Below are 19,414 nucleotides of genomic sequence, written 5' to 3' on the forward strand. Positions count from 1 at the left end.
CAACAAGGATATAAACACCACAAAATATTCCGGAACAGGAATATGGTCAACAAAACAAAGAAAAACAAGGAAAATGTACTAAGAGAACGAAAAAAAAACCACAAATGATGACGACACAGAAATATTGAACCCAAAAAATTCAGCACAACGGTCGAAACAAAACAAAAACACGACAAAACGAAAAGACGAAACAAACACAATAGTTTTACCAAAACAGAAACAAGCGACGTTTCGGGAACTGCTATCTGCTCCTGTCCTCAGGCAGAGAGGCAGAGACGCACATGGTACGGAAACACAGGTGCGACTCTGTTTTGGTAAAACTAATGTGTTCGTTTCGTCTTTTCGTTTTGTCGTGTTTTTGTCTCGTTTCAACTGTTGTGCTGAATTATTTTGGGTTCAATATTTTTGTGCTGTCATCATTTGTGGGTTTTTTTATTGTTCTATTCTGTTTTGGAAAACTATTGTGTTTATTTCGTCTTTTCGTTTTGTCGTGTTTTTGTTTCGTTTCGACCGTTGTGCTGAATTTTGGGGGTTCAATATTTCTGTCGTCATCATTTGTGGGTTTTTTTTCGTTCTCTTAGTACATTTTCCTTGTTTTTATTTGTTTTGTTGACCATATTCCTGTTCCGGAATATTTTGTGGTGTTTATATCCTTGTTGACAAAAGCAATTTTTTGCTTATTTTTTGCTTAATTTTGTGTTTTTTTTTGTCTTTTTTGGGATTTATTTATTTCTTTATTTTTTTTATTTATTTTTTTAGTTTTTCTTCAACAGAAAAAGTTCTTAGCAATGGTGTATGTCCAAAAACTTACATCAAGTCTTGTTTCATGGTCATGCACCATATGCTGTTTTGCCTTCTTTGTGAGTGGCTGCCACGGTTGTGTGTGCAGGAATTTTTTTTTTAATTAATTGCAAATTTGTGTGTTTGAGCTTATTAATTTTAAAATGCCCAAAATTTAAGTTTTAAAGCAAACATTTTATAAAATACTGTTAATGTCTCCGACAGGAATGATGAGACATGGCTGACCTCGGAAAGAAGAATTTTAATTACCCTAGGTTTTAAGCAAGTTAGTGTGATCATAATTAGAGTGTCTTGGGTGGTTCCGTAACGTCAGTTACATTAAAAGTGATACAAAATGCACAATGTGATCTTTATTTTGTGATTTTAATTTTAACTGGATTTTAAAAATCTTGGTAATTATGAAAGGCAACGAAGTTGAGGGAAACTGTATGGTTTAGCAACTTGAAACCAAGCAAATATTATTGAAAATTATTTATATTCATATAATTTATTTTTCAAAAGTTAACTCAATTTATCTAAATTGTTGCCTGGTCTGCCACGTTCAAAATTTACTTTGATTGTAAATTACATTGATGTTCTTGATTTTTTTTACTATTAAGTTCATTCGTATTACTATGCCATGATTAGCCTCTGCAATCGCCTATATCCCTTTATTGGGGACCGCAAACTTTGACCACTGTTTTAGTTCATATTATTAATCACATATATCTGGAATTTTGGCATTCCTTGTCTATAAAGTTTAACTGTTATTGCTTGATCATTTGCTAGTTTTGAACCACACTTGTTGCATTTGAGTGAAAAAATATTTCCCTGCCTGCATGCTGCATGTCATATATGCCAATAGAATATTATATGGGTGTTCCCACAGAAAATGGGTATCTCAATGTCATCAGTCAATAAAACGATATATAATTATATTTTGTTTATATTTTATGATTAATTTTAAAACAATTAAAAGCCTTTTATTTGGTCACCCAATTTCAGCTATTTATTTTTAATACAAATTTGTAAAACTTCACAATATATTCTCGAAAAGTCAGTACTTTGGCGTGTCACAACCTGAAAAGAGTGCAATCAAATAGCTGTGTATTAAATATTACCTTTAATACAATAAAACCTAATATTTCACTATAGTCTGTAATATATTTAATATTATAAAATCACAACTTTCATAATTTTTATTCTCACTGTTGTTGTAAAAATAATAAGAAACTTTGTGTTCAGTTTTATTCGTCAGTCCGTTGTGTGTTGTTCGATTTTGAATATCCCGCTAAATACCGGCGACTCAAATTCAAAACCGTGTTAAATGTCAAGGTTGGTACTAAAGTTAGCTGCAGACCGCGCCATTGTTCGGCCGCCATTACTGTGCCAGAGCTAGAGTTGTGTTTGTCTCGTGAAGACGTGTCGATCCAGACAAAATATCAGTCCTATGGAGAGTCACTACTTCTTTGTAAATCTGTGTTATATTTTAATTTATACATAGTTAACTTTGATTTGTTAAAATGTAGCTTCTTGATATTCGAAAACATCAAAATAAACGTTAGACCTAAAGATAACCTCAAATTCATGTTTGTTTCGTCAGTCCGTTGGCGTCAGTCCGTTGTCTGATATTGCGCCAAAGGACTGACATGTTTCCAGGGTACTGAGGTTTTGAGCTTGTCTAAGCATTTTTTTTTTTTTTTTTTTTTTTTTTTTTTTTTTTTTTTTTTTTTTTTTTTTTTTTTTTTTTTTTTTTTTTTACTTATTTCAGTTTAAAACATCAGGCTCCGAAAGAAAAAACATGTCTAAGGATAGAGAAGATATATTGAAAAAGAAAAGAGAAGCCGAAAAGGCTCGCTTAGCTAGAATAAAAAATGACCCCATTAAATTAGCTGAATACAAAGAGAAACAAAGGTTGCAATACTTAAAAAAGAAAGAAAAGGGACTAAGAAAAAATATTAAAGACATGACGCCACGAGAACAACGATTCACTAGAAAAGAATGGAAAAAATATTCATCAAAGTACAGACAACAAAAACAACTTTTGAAAAGTAATACTGATAATTTTGTACGCCAAAATACTCCAACTACTGACGATCAAGCACAACCAATAGTTGGTGAACTAACACGGTCCATTGTGAACGAAGATCGAAGAGCAAATGAAGCAAACAAAAGAAGTGAAAGACAGAGAAAGTTTAGAAATAAGCAATTAAAAGAGATGAAAGCAATGGTTTCAAAACTAAAAACTAAAATGAACAATCAGCGTCAAAAATATAGAAGAGTCAAAAAGCAGTTGAAGAAAGTTGTACAATCTGTGGAAAAAACTCCAAAAACCAGACTGACCTATAAGGCATAGATTTATATTTTTAAGCAATATAACGATATTAGACATATCAGAAGGCTGTTTTGAAGATGGAGATAGTATTACTTGGTAACTGTTATTACGTTAATTGGTATCTGTAAGGCAGAGAGAGTTATATTTTTGTTTCATTTGTTTGTTGATTGCTTAGAAAATGTATATTGTTAAGTTAAACTACCTCAAAGTAGTTAAGTTAAGTAAAATAAAATTAATAAGAAGCTGCTTTAAAGGTGGAGGAAGTTGTTCCTCACAGTATTACGTAAATAATTTTTGTTTCAATTGTTACTTAAGTGAATTAAGATTAAAAGTGAGACTCAAAATATGTGCCATTATTAGTTTCTAAGAAATTTCTTTTAAATCTTAATAAATTTTATACATATTGTATGAAGTTGTGCGTTTTATCAGTACTTTGTCACCCTCGTCAGTCCCCTGAAAGTCAAATTTGGAAAAATCTAAATATCTCCGCATCTACTTTAAAAAGTAACTGGCCCTATCATGAGCAATATATTAATTAGATTAGCTATCTTATAAAGCGGATTTTAAGGAATTAGATTTAAAAAACTATTACAAACAAAATATCCCGAAAAGTTACCCAACTTTTGTATATTCGCCCATATCTTTCTTCATTTAACTTTAATTTTAAGGAATTTCATTGCCTTCACAAGTAAAGGTGTAGGATATATAGCGTGTGATTTTTTTGCACATGTTTAATTAAATTTTACCAATTTCTATTAAATTACTTTATTTTTATGTACCTTTTTGATGTGAAGTCTATTGATGAACACCAGCTGCACGCACGAAAAAGTGTCCCGTACGCACATTGTCCCGTTATGCTCATTGTACGCTTGCGCCACATCTATCTCTCTTCCACTCGATTGGAACAACCATCAGTTTGACTTTTTCGAGGCACATTAAACTTGAAACACTCCCATTTGTTTCCTTCTTTTCCTATCATCGTCCTATCCTTAACAGAATAACACAGATTGGAAGAAGTTAAATAGCAAACATGTATAAAAGTTATAGTTAAAATAATCTCTTCGTTAAAGTTTGAATTAATGAATGAAAAAAAAAGTAAATTTATCAATTAAATTGTAGATTTCGTTTCACTCCTCCTTTGTATCCATACAAAATAGTGATAATTCAATAAAAATGATTCAATTTTATTCCTAAAAGTATGCAATCATCTCATCAATGTTTTGTTATGACGTTGTCACGTTAAACTATCGTCCGTAAACCGTCTTTACAGACAACCAATTTTTTTTTACACGCAAGAATTCAATTTTTTTCTTCAGCCTCTAGTGTCTGTGTTCTGGTTCCTGTAGTGTTTTGTGGTTCGACACATTCTGGAACTGTGCACCAGTCTTGACGCTCGTGTACAGGTGACTGCCCACTACTGACCCTGGCCACAAGGCAGCTTTACTGTGCTGCCGGCATGTTTACTTGGTTCCGAGATCATTACTACTTATTTCATTTCGGAGAAGTGTTTCCTGTTTTCCAACTGGTTACTTCCCACATTTCCACACGTGGTATTACGGTTTAAATTACACTGACTTTTGATAATCACGCAATACGCTCACCTGGCTGGCTGTGATACAGAAAGCGCATGATTAAAGATCTTCACTTTAGTAAAGAATTTAAAATGTTATATTGGTACAATTCTTACGTTGTGGCTTCTCCACAAGTTAATTAATGGAAAAGCCAAGACGTTAAGAATATTACCGTTATTTTTCATGGCAATCCAGGACTGACTTCAATACCTAAAAATACCATTTGTGGAATATTTTTTTAATTGGAAAATGACTCTATGGTATTACCCTGGTTTCATCCTACAGAACTCTGAGATTATTCAGTGTTGATTTAAGCCCAAGATATTGCCACACTATGCTTTCCAAATACAGGAGCAATCACGGCAAACATATACAACTATCTGCAGCAGTTGCTCTTTTTCCAATATCTCATTAAAGAAATTCCCTAACCAAAGGAGTAAACATACATACATCTCCTACACACTTCTTAGCTCACGCACTTCCAAATCACACTATACAGATTTACATTGTAAAATTCTAGTTTCTGCAGGAAAAAAAAACTTCACAATTTATTTAATTTTTTAAGTACTACTTAACAATGTGGTGGCATTTTTTATTTTATTTTGTGACAGGAAACAAAGTTTGTAAATTACAATTTTCTGTGAAATGTTTATAGGTGAATGGTGTATTTACATCAGGGTCATTCCATGAGAAAGTGAGCCTGGCAAACATTTTTTGAAAATTATTATTTGCAATCAATTTTTGTAGAAATTGCAAGCAAATATGTTGTATTTTTGTTTTCCATTAATAAATATGGTAATATAATCTCTGTATTATTGTTATTCATTCCAGGAAGTCAGGTTTGCAATTGTGTTCCTGCATGTGATATTTGTGTGCAAAGTTGGCATCACTACATATGCTCAGCTGTTTGTACTTTTATCTCTTAACATACTTTAGTTGGTGCTAAAAATGTTCTTTTTATAATTCACCAAAGCAATTAGGTATTTGAAAAGGTAAGCATATCAATGGAATTATTTAAAATTGCATGTTCATGTTTTCAATGTCCCACCTGTGACAGAATACATGGAACAGTTTGTATACTAAAAAACTGTTTTATAGGTTAGGACTAACAAAGGACATACAAAAATATTTACATGAGTTCTTTGTTACCTATCTGACAATTTCATTTGTAATTGTTGATGTTAACAATAACATTTCTTCATTTTTCATTTGTCCCACCCGTGACAAATATAATATTTTCTATTAAATTAGAAGATTCTCATAACCTATTGAGGTGATGAGTCTATGCTTCACTATGCTGTGTCCTCTCACTTCAATTGACATGCCTATTTAAACTTAAGTAGTATTGGTTACTAAAATTTATGTTATTAGGAAATTTAAAAAAGAAGCACTTAGTCAAGTGAGGCATTTTATACTATTCAGGGCTAGTTAAAAATAATAACTTATAGTTGGAAAAATATTATGAATAACCTTTAATTTCAAAGAATTGTACATTTTTGCAGCACAAGTTTCAAAGATACTTTTCTTTTCTAGAAATGGGAAAAACAACTTCAACTGAGCGAATGCGGAAGCATTGGCAAAAGTGGAAAGACGACCAAGAATTTTATGATAAGAAATGGAAAGGGACAAGATGCGTAGAGAAAATGTGAAGGCTAAAGAGATGAAATCAGTTAAGTTGAAGGCAGCAAACAGACGTAAGGAAGCTGAAAGGAAAAGGAAAAATAGGCAAAAGATAAAGAAAGACTTGCGTGTTCCTATTGATACGACAGACCTGGGCTCTTATTTGTGTGTGCAATCTCTTGGCAAAGCTGTGAGAAAAGTTAAGAACTCATTTCCGAAAAGCCCAACTAAAAAATCTGTAGTAATAAAAAAAATTAGTATTTATCAGTTTCCCTGAAACAGCTAAAAATATTTTTTCTCACAATGAAAATAGAAACATATCAGCCCAACATGCTTTGCCACCACAGCAAATAGCTCAGATTCAATCATTTTTCGAAAGAGATGATGTAAGTCACCAATCTCCAGGCATAAAAGATGTTAAGTCTGGAAAAAATTCACAGTCTGGAAAAAAGGAATTGTACCAGAAACGATTCATAAACATGACCGTGAAAGAAGCATATAACTTAGCTTCTTTGTGTCTGAGAACCCTCATGTGAAAGTTAAACTCAAAATTTTATGAATTACGGCCAGCTCACGTTATTTTAACAAGTGAAATTTCCCATAACTTTTGCGTTTGTAAATATCATGCAAACTTCATGTAGGTACCTCGTGGAAGCTCTTAGTAAGCGAGGTAAAGACTTTCCGAAAAATTCATCGGAACTTCTAGAATGTGTTTGCTGTGATGTAAAAAGTGAATCATGTATGACAGGTAAATGTAACGGTTGCAAAGCAGCTCACTGATTTATGATGTTGACCTCCATACCAAGATTATCTGGAAAGAATGGATCGAAATAGAAATAGACCTAAATTAGTGGAAATTGAAGGAACTATTGAAGCAGCTATTTCCAAGTTGAATTCACAGCTGGGCCACTTCAAGAATCATGTTTTTGTTAAGCGAACTCAGTCTCAAAAATTTAATAACATGAAGGAAACCCTTAAGGCAGGCGAGGCTGTATTGCAAATAGATTTTGCCGAAATTTTTTCTGCAGTTCATCAAGATGAAATCCAGTCAGCGCATTGAAGCCACAAGCAGATAACAATATTTACTGCTTGTGCATGGCTTCCAGATGGAGAAAAACGTACCTTCGCACCTGTGAGTGACTCTCTGAATCACGACAAGTTTGCTGTTTATGCGTACCTCAAACGAATTGTAAGTTTATTAAACCAGGAGTTTAGTTTACATACCATCAAGATATTTTCTGATGGTTCAGCAGCCCAATTTAAGACTAAGTACACAATTTCAAACCTTACTCACACGAAAGAAGACTTTGGTGTCATGTGCCAGTGGTTTTTCTTTGCCACTCCCCATGGCAAAGGAGCTGTAGATGGAGTAGGGGCTGTATGGAGCAGAGTGAAGCAGCGAAAATTACAAGTGCAAAATGCAGAAGATTTTGTAACAGCAGCAATATCCACAGTAAAATATGTTAAAATACTGCATGTCACTCAATCAGAGTTTGAAGAACACGTCGAAAAGCTAAATGCACGATGGAAAAATGTGATTGCAATACAGGGGCTACAGTCGCTTCATTTTTTAGAAGGTCATGATAATGGACATTTGATTGTTGGGCACACATTTCATTCTGAACATATGAAAAGTCAAATCTTCAAACTAGAAGTCTCGGAAGTCTTCACTGATTTTGAACCAGACAGTCCAGAAGAAATTATGCAGTTAACTGCAAGTTCAAGCAAAGCCACCTTCTTCAGTTTCTGAAATAGTAGTTGGGCCTTTTTACTTGTTAAATTCACAGCCACTTCAAGAAAGACTAATAATCAAGAATACAGATATGCTGGTATAGCACAGACTTCCACTGAAGATGACTGCTCGGTAAAAGTAATGTTTTTGAGACTCTTTGACAACAGCAAGTAGGTAACTGTTTAAAACTAATGAAAATGATATTTCTTTTGTTAGCTATGATGATGTTATTTCAGTGCTACCTACACCAGTACTGAAGAAAGTTAGAAACAGTGTTTTCTACCAATTTCCTGCAGTTGTTGATGTATGTGAATCAGCATAATGTGTGAAGTAGGACATAGAAAAAAAAAAAGAATTTTTCAAAAATATAATATGTAAGTAAGAATAATATGTTGCTAATGTGTTTTTTTTTTTTGTTTGACATTAAGTGTATGAATTTACTGTGCATTATGTAGTCAGGTCTCGCCCATTTCACAAAATGTCCCACCCATGACATTAAAAATTTTAAGTATTTGGTTTAATGTTAATAATCTACCTTGTTTCTTTTAGTACTGTAGCAGTGTATGTCGCAAACTTTTCCCTTTGCAGAATTCTATATATAAATCATACAGTCCTCTAATATTCACAGAATTTATAATAAACATCCCAACATGTGGGAAGGTATGTCTTTTTTTTGTCCCGCCTGTGACGCAAGCTTGAATATTTAATAGGTAACTAAGTTTGAATGAATGTCATTTGTAAATTAAACCAGGCATATTGCAGTACTATGTTTATAGTTTTATGTCATACGCTTGAAGAGTAAATAAACCTCACAGGATGATAGTTTTACATACTTTTAACTATAAAATTGTACTACAAGTGTCCCACCTGACACTGGAATGCCCCATCAGTAAGTTCACTGTGTGTGTAAAGGTTTTGATACTACATATATTTAGTGTGGAATTTTATTAATAATGAAAATAGATTTGTACACAATCTCACCCCTCCTAAAGATGTCTGCAGAACCCGAAGATCAAGTTACAGCTAGTATCTAACAGTCGGAGGGTGAAAACGAACAGGCCAATTTACTGTGGAAAACCGTCTAAGCTACATTACCTAATAAAGAAAAAATAAATTGAACTTCACTATAGCATACAATCATTCCTATCTCTCGTGGAAAACATACTCGGCTTCGGTAATAAAAATAAAGCACAACACAGCAATGGCAGTGTCACTGCACAGGCCACCTAATGGTAACCTATAAACGGTAGGAAGATTAAAGATAATACTCGGACAGAGCTACTTTTTAGAATGTAAAAAAAAGATCAGAATACGTGGTTTTCACACACTACACACATCCCTAAATAAACTCCGAAGGGATGGTTCTGTAATTCCTACTAATTTGTAAAGAAATTAAATTTTTATATTTTACGTTACAATGTGGTTTTACGCTGCCACCATCCATTTTTAACCCACAATAAATAAGAATATATGTTTTTCATATACTTGAGACGTTCCTGAATCAACCCAGAAAGGAAGGTTTCTTAATTCCTAGTGGTTTGTGAAAAAATAACAAGTTTACAGCTTACATTACAATACCTATGTATTCACCCAATCGCCAACATTCATTGTTTTCAAGTGTGGGTTTTTTTATTAAATTATTTTTTGTTTGGAGAACTTTAGTCAATGCAGGTGTTGTAGTAATGAAATTTGTTTGAATAACGATTGGATTGCAATTGTTACGGAATTATTAATGCTTATAATTCATGTTTGTTGTTGTGATAGAATATGTAATTGTATTATGAAATGTTTGTTTTGTACATTACATTACATTTAAAGTACGTACTATTTTGAGTCACGTAGTAACAGATGAGTCTAATGGGCTAATAGGAGAGAAAAAATTTAAATATTTTTTTGTTAACGTCGTTCATTTTCTCTGAGGAAATGTTTTGTGCACTGAATTGGTTGACATTGAATTTTGAGTCATTTCAAGGAATTCTTTGATTTCAGCCGTCGTATATTGTGTGTTTGATAAGGCTGGTGTTTCATGTATTCCAGTCTATCATCAGCAACCATCACGTACCACAGGATCAAACCAACAGGATCTTTCAATATACTGAACTAAACAGCAAGCACCATGTACCACAGGATCAAGCCAACAGGATCATTTCATCAGGATCCAGGGATAAACTTCCATCCTACATATAAAAAGAATTAGCATATTTGTAATTCTCCACAGTTAGCTACAATTGTGCTTAACAAAGAGATGCACGATTGCGGGTAAACAATGAATGGCGCCAGCAGTGTAAGAACATTGGTAGTGTAATGCAAGTTTTAAACTGTTATTTTTCATAAAGCAGTACGAATTAAGAAACTATGTTATCAGAGTAAATTTAGGGACGTCTCTAGTATTTGAAAAAAAATATTTTCAGTTTTTAATTACTTTTCGTTCCACAAAGCCACAACATTCATTACATTTCATTTTGTCCAGTAAATACAGTATATATGTTTGCACATCACCGTATTGGACATGTCTATACAATAATTTTACAATTTATTTACAACAAATAATTAATTTTCACATTATAAAAACAAATTACAAATTGACATTATAAATAACAAATTGGTAAATCTGTATTGTACGGATTAGCGCCAAAAAAAATTGTACAAATATGAAATAACTTTCATTATATGCTCTTTTACGTCCTCTTTTCAAAACCGCCTGCGGAGATTAAAAATTCCAATTACTTTTGGAGATATCGCCGTTCTTATTTTGCAATACAAGCCCTATGTAATCATTCAACAGACGCCATTTTATATTTTGCCGTGTGTGTGTGAATGCCTAAATAACAGAAATTTTCCATTAGGTAAGGTTAGTTACATGATAAATACTTCAAAATAAACGGAAATTAAAAATAATATTAATTAATTTTACTTGTATAGTTTTAAGTATTTATAATGTAACTGACCTGACCTAACAAAACGGGACAAAGGTAGATTAGGTCAGGTCAGGTCAGCTACAGTATAAATACTTTGAAACTGAACGGACATTAAAAATAATAAAATTAATTTTAATGGTTGTTTACTTTTAAAGTATTTATAATGTAGCTGACCTGACCTAACAAACCGGGAAAAAAGATGAACAGTAGGAACTCACGTAATTTTCTTTTTACGTGATGTAGTCGTTCAACTACGTCGTGGAAAAAAAAAAAAAAAAAATCATACTTGTAAACAAGCAACAATGGAGCAACAAGCAACAAAGCATCAGTGCACATCACGAAAATTAAAAAATTCCATATCTCCTAAAGTATTTGGAATTTCTGATCTCCGCCGGGTTTAATGAAAAGAGGAAATTAAAGAGCACAGAATAAAGGTATCTTCGGATTTTTAAAAATTTTTTTTAAAAAAATCACCAAAAAATGAATATTAAAAAATTCGATATCTCCAAAAGTAATTGGACTTTTTAATCTCCGCAGGCGGTTCTGAAAAGAGGACGTAAGATAGCATATAATGAAAGTTATTTCATATTTGTACGATTTTTTTTGGCGCTAATCCGTACAATACAGATTTACCAACAAATTTATAACAAATTTATAACCAATTTATAAAATAACACAAAAGTACTATTATTTAAAACACATTTTGCTAAAAATTATAAAATCATCTTATAATCTATGTAAATTTACTGGCATAAAATTCTTCTAAAGAATAAAAAGCATGAGGTTTTAATAATTCCTTAAGTTTATTTTTAAATTCTTTAGGTTTTGCAAAACAAAGATTTTTTAATTGTGAAGGCAATTTATTAAACAACAAAATACATGAATTATAAGCATTTTTCTGGAAAATTTTTATGTTACAATTAGGTTGATGTAAATTTATATCACTTCTAGTAAAATGTGTATGTACCATATTATTTTTAAGAAAAATATTGTGATTATTTGAAACAAAAATTAATGAAGAAAAAATGTACTGAGAAGTAACAGTTAATATTCCTAAATTAGAAAACAAACGACAACAAGACCCTCGTGGTTTGGTTTTGGTAATTATTCTAATGGCTCTTTTTTGAAGTAAAAAAATTATTTTACTACTAGCTGGTACTGCCCAATACATAATACCATATGATATCAATGAATGAAAATATCCAAAATATACCTGAATAAGCACTTGAGTGGATAAAATGGAAGATAAGTATCATATATTATTGTGTTATAATGTATTTTTTTTTTTTTATTGTTTTGTTAGTGTATTATGATGTTGTATTTTATTTATAATGTTGCTGACAAAACCTGGACATATGTACTGTCAAATATAGGATGCTAATAAATTAAATGAAATGAAATGAGTGAAACATGCAGCACTAAGTTTTTTTATATAGATTATTAATATGTTCGTTCAAACTAATATCCTCATCCAGGATTATACCTAAAAAATTAGTTGATTTATTATTAGACAGCTTATTGGTATCATTACCAATACATAAAGAATAACTAGGTTTATTTTTTGTATGAAATTTAAGAAAATGTGTCTTGCTGAAGTTTAATATTAACTTAATAGAATTAAACCAATATAAAAGTTCATTAAAAGTCTTATTACCTAAATTAGAAAGTTCATCTACATTTTTACTCGTTACCAAAATACTGGTGTCGTCAGCAAAAAGAAAAGGATAGCCTCACTATTAAGATTTAAAGGTAAATCATTTATAAAAACTAGAAAAAGAAAAGGTCCTAAAATGCTGGTATAGTAAAGGAAGATATTAGGTAAATCTGTATTGTACGGATTAGCGCCAAAAAAAATCGTACAAATATGAAATAACTTTCATTATATGCTCTTTTACGTCCTCTTTTCAAAACCGCCTGCGGAGATTAAAAATTCCAATTACTTTTGGAGATATCGCCGTTCTTATTTTGCAATACAAGCCCTATGTAATCATTCAACAGAAGCCATTTTATATTTTGCCGTGTGTGCGTGAATGCCTAAATAACAGAAATTTTCCATTAGGTAAGGTTAGTTACATGATAAATACTTCAAAATAAACTGAAATTAAAAATAATATTAATTAATTTTACTTGTATAGTTTTAAGTATTTATAATGTAACTGACCTGCCTAACAAAATGGGACAAAGGTAGATTAGGTCAGGCCAGCTATAGTATAAATACTTTGAAACTGAACGGACATTAAAAATAATAAAATTAATTTTAATGGTTGTTTACTTTTAGAGTATTTATAATGTAGCTGACCTGACCTAACAAACCGGGAAAAAGGATGAACAGTAGGAACTCACGTAATTTTCTTTTTACGTGATATAGTCGTTCAACTACATCGCGAAAAAAAAAAAATCATACTTGTAAACAAGCAACAATGGTGGAACGCGGGAAGCCTACGATTCACTCATCCTTCTGGACATACCCGAATACTCACGTTGGCAAGCCTTCTTTCAACAGACGAGAGGCAAACGCCCGATCGTGCATCTTCAGTTTTTTTTTTTGTTTATTGTAAATAAATATGCAACTCATGAAAACTAATGGTCAATTAGGTTATGTTAGCTACATTATAAATACTTCAAAACATTGTGGATGGTTGATTTGGTTAGGATAGCTACATTAAAAATACTGTGAAATCATGTAAACAGTTTCCTAGCGCTGGATAGCTACATATTAAAAAGTTATTTGCTAAGCAACCATAAAATGATTTTACAGTTTTTTTAATGTAGCTATACTTACCTAATATAACCAACCATCCACAGTGTTTTAAAGTATTTTTAATTACTTCTTGCTAATTTTAAGAAAATAAGGCTTGCCAACGTGAGTATTCGGGTATGTCCAGAAGGATGTGTGAATCGTAGGCTTCCCGCTGAACGCCGCATCAGTGCACATCACGAAAATTAAAAAATTCCATATCTCCTAAAGTATTTGGAATTTCTGATCTCCGCCGGGTTTAATGAAAAGAGGAAGTTAAAGAGCACAGAATAAAGGTATTTTCGGATTTTTAAAATTTTTTTTAAAAAAAATTGCCGAAAAATGAATATTAAAAAATTCGATATCTCCAAAATTAATTGGAATTTTTAATCTCCGCAGGCGGTTCTGAAAAGAGGACGTAAGATAGCATATAATGAAAGTTATTTCATATTTGTACGATTTTTTTTGGCGCTAATCCGTACAATACAGATTTACCAGATATTATTTTACAAACTATTAGGAATTAAGAAACCATCCCATCAGGTTAAATACATTAAGTGTGTAGTGTGTGACTACCGAGTTTTCCGATTATTATTTTCGTTCTAAAAAGCCACTCTATTTGAGTATTACCATATTAAAACATATTTTTAAGGATACTACAGGAACGTCTGCAGTGTTCCAGAACACCGATGGTAGTTTATTAGCTTTTTAACGGAAATCTGCTAAACTCGAAATTAACAACAGCCATGAATATTCCAATTGCAAAATCCCCTTTCTAGTAACACCCAAATTTGAGGAATACTGAAAACATACCACTTTTCTTCGCCTTCAATTTAAAACACGAGACCAGCGTTTAAATGTTAAACAGTAAACAATAACATAGACATAACATTGGCCTAAGGCCAAACGCAATATAATAACTGAATCATTACAAACCACGTTTTTACCATTTATTTCAATTCACTACAAATGAGTGGTACTTACTATGTTTATAAAATATAGACTAAAGACAAATATTTCATTTTGATAGAGTCTAACAACGAGCATACAAGTTCACTGACATGGGACAACTTTTTGTTCGGGTGGAATCGTGCATCTTCGTTTTTTTTTTTATTTTTAGTTCACCACGCATAGATAATGAACAACAGACAACAGTTGGGTAAGCAAAAGATTTGTATAATTCTATCCATTGATGTAGAATATTCATAAATTGTGGGAAGATTTAAGTTATTATTACTTGAGGCAACTTCCAAGGTCAATAATGACCTTGGGCAACTTCCAGATAAGGAAACATGGTATTTCTGCTCGTTTGAGCCGTTTATAGTTCCCGCTGTACCGTAATATTTAATGTTTTCGCCCCAGATTAAGTTATTATTTATGTTAATTTGTATACTCTATGTCAGATATTTTATTTATTTGAAAACGGTATTTATTTTAAAATGTGTATATCTATGTGAATGTTGTTCAATGGACTGAATAGACGTTTAAATATGAACAATTACACAGACCCCTCTAAGGAGGTAATAACTTTGAAACGGTGAACGGTTAAGTTGACGCCGTTATTATTTAATTTCAATTGTTATTTAAATATTTATTTATTTAAATTTTAAGGGAGATTTTGTGTTCCGCGCTATTGTTGCGCGCGGATTTCACTAGTTTGACAGTAATTAATGTAACAGTTTTTGGTTTTCGGCCAATCACGAGCCGCTATTTAACTTACGCCACTCATTGTTAACCGACTTAATTTAAGAAGGTTGAGAAAAAATGTAATGGCTGGCTTAAGCTAGAACTGCTTCGTGACGACGACGGAAATATATCCTACGAAATAGCTAGAAAGTTATAGGCATCCTGGAATAAGGATAATTATGCATTGTTAGGGTGTAAACGTGCATAAGTAAGGCTTTATCTAAAAAGATAAAGACATTAGGAGTGATGTATACGTGAGTAAAGAATTGTAAGAGTCTGTTACTCCAATTCAGCGTTAATCACCATATACCTCCCATACATTCGTCACATCGCGGCCTTAAATGAAAAGTAAACATTGAGAAATTGAATTTAAATAATATTGTCCACGCGAAACTGATTTTTTTATATAATTTATTTTATTTTTTTTACACACAATTAACTTAACTCAGAGGTCTGATGAACAAGAGACTCTGAGCTCTAACGACGTAATTAAACCTATCTAGCCGAGGTAATAATTATTAAGAACCCAAATTCACGAACTGAAACTGTGTATATATTGTCGAACCCGAACCAAAGACGTTTGCTTGGTAATGAAATGTGCGCATCGTCACTACTGACAGTTGATAATTTTATGTGTTCTGCGGTTCCAATAAGCAGTTAGGAAAGTTGAGACCAATAATTAAGTATTAATAGTAGGTAATAGTAAACTTGAGACATTTCTTTCAATAAATAAGTTAACATTTCAATTGTGTTTGTTTTATGTTATTTTTAATTCACCTATTCAAGTGTATGTGTGTGTATGTATATGTATGCCTAACTGTGGCATCAGTAGCGGATCCAGAGGGGGGGCTAAGGGGCTCAAGCCCCCTCCAAAATATCTGGGTCCACTATTGTTTTAGTGTTTGCCTTGATAAAGCCTAGCCTCAGCTGGGTCAAGCCCCTCCCAAACCAAAATCCTGGATCCACCACTGTGTGGCATAATAGCATTCATAGCACATGTCTACTGAATGTTACCTAAGCATAATATTTTTACACAGAGAAAGCTCTACCTAGTAAAGTGTCACACAAGAGTGAGGCCTATTTCTACTACTATACCTCACAGGGTATCAAAAGTGCGCCCTACACCGCATTAATTTAATTTAATTTTTTTTTTTCGGCTATTAAATTTTTTTTTAAATCCGGTAAATATGTAGTGCAGCTGTATTTGCGAAAGAAAATGTTAAAAATCCGAAAATACTTTTATTATATGCTCTTTCAATTGCTCTTTTCATTAAACCCGGCGGAGATCAGAAATTCCAAATACTTAGGAGATATCTAATTTTTTAATTTTCATCATAATACCTGTGCATTCATGCGGCATTGACCATTGTTTCCTGTTTACGAGTATGAATTATTTTATTTACGCGACGTAGGTGAACGATATCGTTTTCTACTACTGGCAAAGGAATTGTACCCGCCTCTAACTTAGGTGAGTTTTTAATGTTTCAAATTTTAATGTTTAATTTGTTATTTGGATATTGTTGCACAAGTAATAAGTAAAAAAAAATTACATGAGTTCCTACTGTTCATCCTTTGTCCTAGTTTGTTTGGTTTGGCCAGTTACATTATAAATACTTTAAAACTAAACAACCATTAAAATTAATTCACATTATTTTTAATGTCCGCTTAGTTTGAAAGTATTTATAATGTAACTGACCTGACCTAATGGACCATTTTAATTAATTAGGCATTCACGAACACACAGCAAAATAAAAAACTTGCGACGGTCGAATGATAGCACAGGTCTTGTATTGCAAAATAAGAACGGCGATATCTCCTAAAGTATTTGGAATTTCTTATCTCCGCCGGGTTTATTGAAAAGAGGAAGTGAAAGAGCATATAATAAAAGTATTTTCGGATTTTTAACAAATATTTTCGCAAATACCGCTACACTACATATTTACCAACATTTCTAGTTTTTTTTTTTTAAAGAGATAAAATTTAAAGTAAGTTTCGGCACAGATAGCTGAATTATTCAGGTGAGTGGACCTGTTCTAGGTCCGAACACATCATTTTTAGCATTTTACTAATACAACAACGTATTTTATATAAAAGTTTAACTTAAGTAATTTAGTAAAAGTTCCATATTGATGGCTTACTTTCAAAACCTCGTAAGTCCGCTTTTGGTCGAGAGTTTGACGCCGCCTGTCAGTGCTCCCTCTGGTCGCACAGGCCGTTGTGTGTCCTAAACACCTGAATTAGGACAAGTGTAACAAACACACCCACGCGTGCCAGGAAGAGTAAGTTAGGTCAGTGCACCAAACGGTGTGATGCTAGTCACGGCCGGCTGTGTTGTGCGACGTGCCCCGCCGGGTGTGACGATGCGCCATCGGAACACAGTGCACATGCAATTTGTAATTAAGGGAAAAACTAAAACTTTTTATGTATTTAAAATCTACAAATAATTAATACATGATGATTTAACAACGCTGGCCGTCACCATCTTCCCGCGCTCCGCAACTTTCCGCGGGAAATCGAGTCCTCCCTGGCCGGGTTGCCAGGGAGCGAAGTAGAGGTGTAAAAGTAATGAAAAAAAGTGTACCCGTATGTATTCGTTACTATAACAATTACTATAACAATAACAATCGTTACTATCGTATCGTTACGTTACTCGTTACTTCTTATACCTCATAACATGCTATGTTATGTTAGAGCAACGAATTTAGTCGTATTGCGTACGCATATAGTATGACGTCGCATAAATAATAATAAATCGAATATAAACAATTAACAATATTTGATAATCAACAGCTTTTTTAACCAAGAAACAATTAAATCTCATTAGAGCGGCTTTATTATATATCTTTTAAGATAAGAACAACAAAAAACGTGAAAATATACGCGATAATAAAAAACAAAAACATACATATTTCTAATTTGTAAAAAATACTTTCTTATGTTGTTTCTGATCCAATCTCAAACTTTATCTACACACACAATACCTTTAATAAACAGTAAAAATCTTGGACGACGAATTTCCAAATTATACTTTACCTAATGAAAAAAACATAGTTCTTTTGTAACATACTTTTTAAATTCACCGAATAAGCGCGCGCATGCGTAAAACATACGAAAAACGTATGTAACAAAGTGCATTTGTATGTAATGTTTCGTTACTCGTTACTAGATGGCGCACCCGTTACTCAGTACCGAATACATACGGTTTGCTACAGCTCTAGAGCGAAGTCAGTCGCCATCCAGCACTCACCAGGGCCGGCAGCTCCGCGCACGTGGAGCCTTCACTTTTCGCGCCAAAACCAGCATGTAGTTTTCTATAGTTCAATCTTTTAATCCGTTTTCATCCGCTCCACGGCCGGCCCTAAATCGACCGTGCGAAGTTTCGTGCGGTCCTTTACTAATTGTATGTGGCTCAGGCATGAGCAGTTTTGTTTTAATACGTTAGTACGCTTGTTAAGGGCAGCACGCCGATGTGCCCGCGCTTCACGCTATAATACCTTCGTCAGGAGTTTGTACTTTGCCCACACGGGGCGGCATATAGCTAAATGCGCACAGTGACATTTAATAACGAATCATTTTCTGGGACAAGCCGCGGTCGCGTGCGAGATTTCCGTGCCCCAGTTCCGCCGCGCCTGCACCCAGCATTCGCGGCCTCTACGCCACAACGAGGACGGGACTATGGTAATTATGCCAGTCTAACCTGAACTGTAATTCTGTACCCAAATTCACTTCGCTCTGCAGGACAATGCCAAGTCATAGTTTATCCTACAGTAATAATTTTAGTCTTAGTTTTAGCTATCAGCCACGTGTGTAATTCTACCTATGTCAAGGGCGTGCGAATTGGGGGGATGGCCGCCACGTGTATTTTCATAACTCCATACTTTTCTCTAGTTTACTGTGAAGCAGGGGCGCAACAACTAAATTTCCAAAGGGGGGGCAATATATCTTTTTATAAAGAATCATCAATCCCCCCTATTGAAGTGGGGGGTCCGGGGGTCCTCCCCCGGGAAAATTTGTATTTCAAGGTGGAAAATGGTA

At 33.2% G+C, this 19,414-nt stretch overlaps 1 protein-coding gene and 1 long non-coding RNA gene across 16 annotated transcripts in view; one reads left to right on the forward strand and one right to left on the reverse strand.

The window, feature by feature from the left end:
- LOC134538481 (gastrula zinc finger protein XlCGF57.1-like) overlaps positions 1-19,414 on the reverse strand; it is a 145,702-nt gene that overhangs the window by 115,210 nt on the left and 11,078 nt on the right. For 2 of the 15 annotated variants that reach the window (XM_063379827.1, XM_063379828.1), the window contains exon 1: positions 14,678-15,298. The exons of 2 other annotated variants lie outside the window; for them this stretch is intronic. In XM_063379827.1, coding sequence (XP_063235897.1) covers positions 14,678-14,740 — 63 coding nt within the window. In that variant the 5' untranslated portion in view covers positions 14,741-15,298. 11 more of the 15 variants (XM_063379823.1, XM_063379822.1, XM_063379818.1 and 8 more) reach the window with 11 other exon arrangements.
- LOC134538490 (uncharacterized) lies at positions 5,551-9,152 on the forward strand. Its single transcript, XR_010076158.1, has 2 exons — positions 5,551-5,678; positions 6,220-9,152. It is a non-coding gene; the product is annotated as an uncharacterized LOC134538490 (long non-coding RNA).

Source organism: Bacillus rossius, chromosome 13 (genome assembly GCF_032445375.1).
Source record: "Bacillus rossius redtenbacheri isolate Brsri chromosome 13, Brsri_v3, whole genome shotgun sequence".
Classification (NCBI taxonomy): domain Eukaryota; kingdom Metazoa; phylum Arthropoda; class Insecta; order Phasmatodea; family Bacillidae; genus Bacillus; species Bacillus rossius.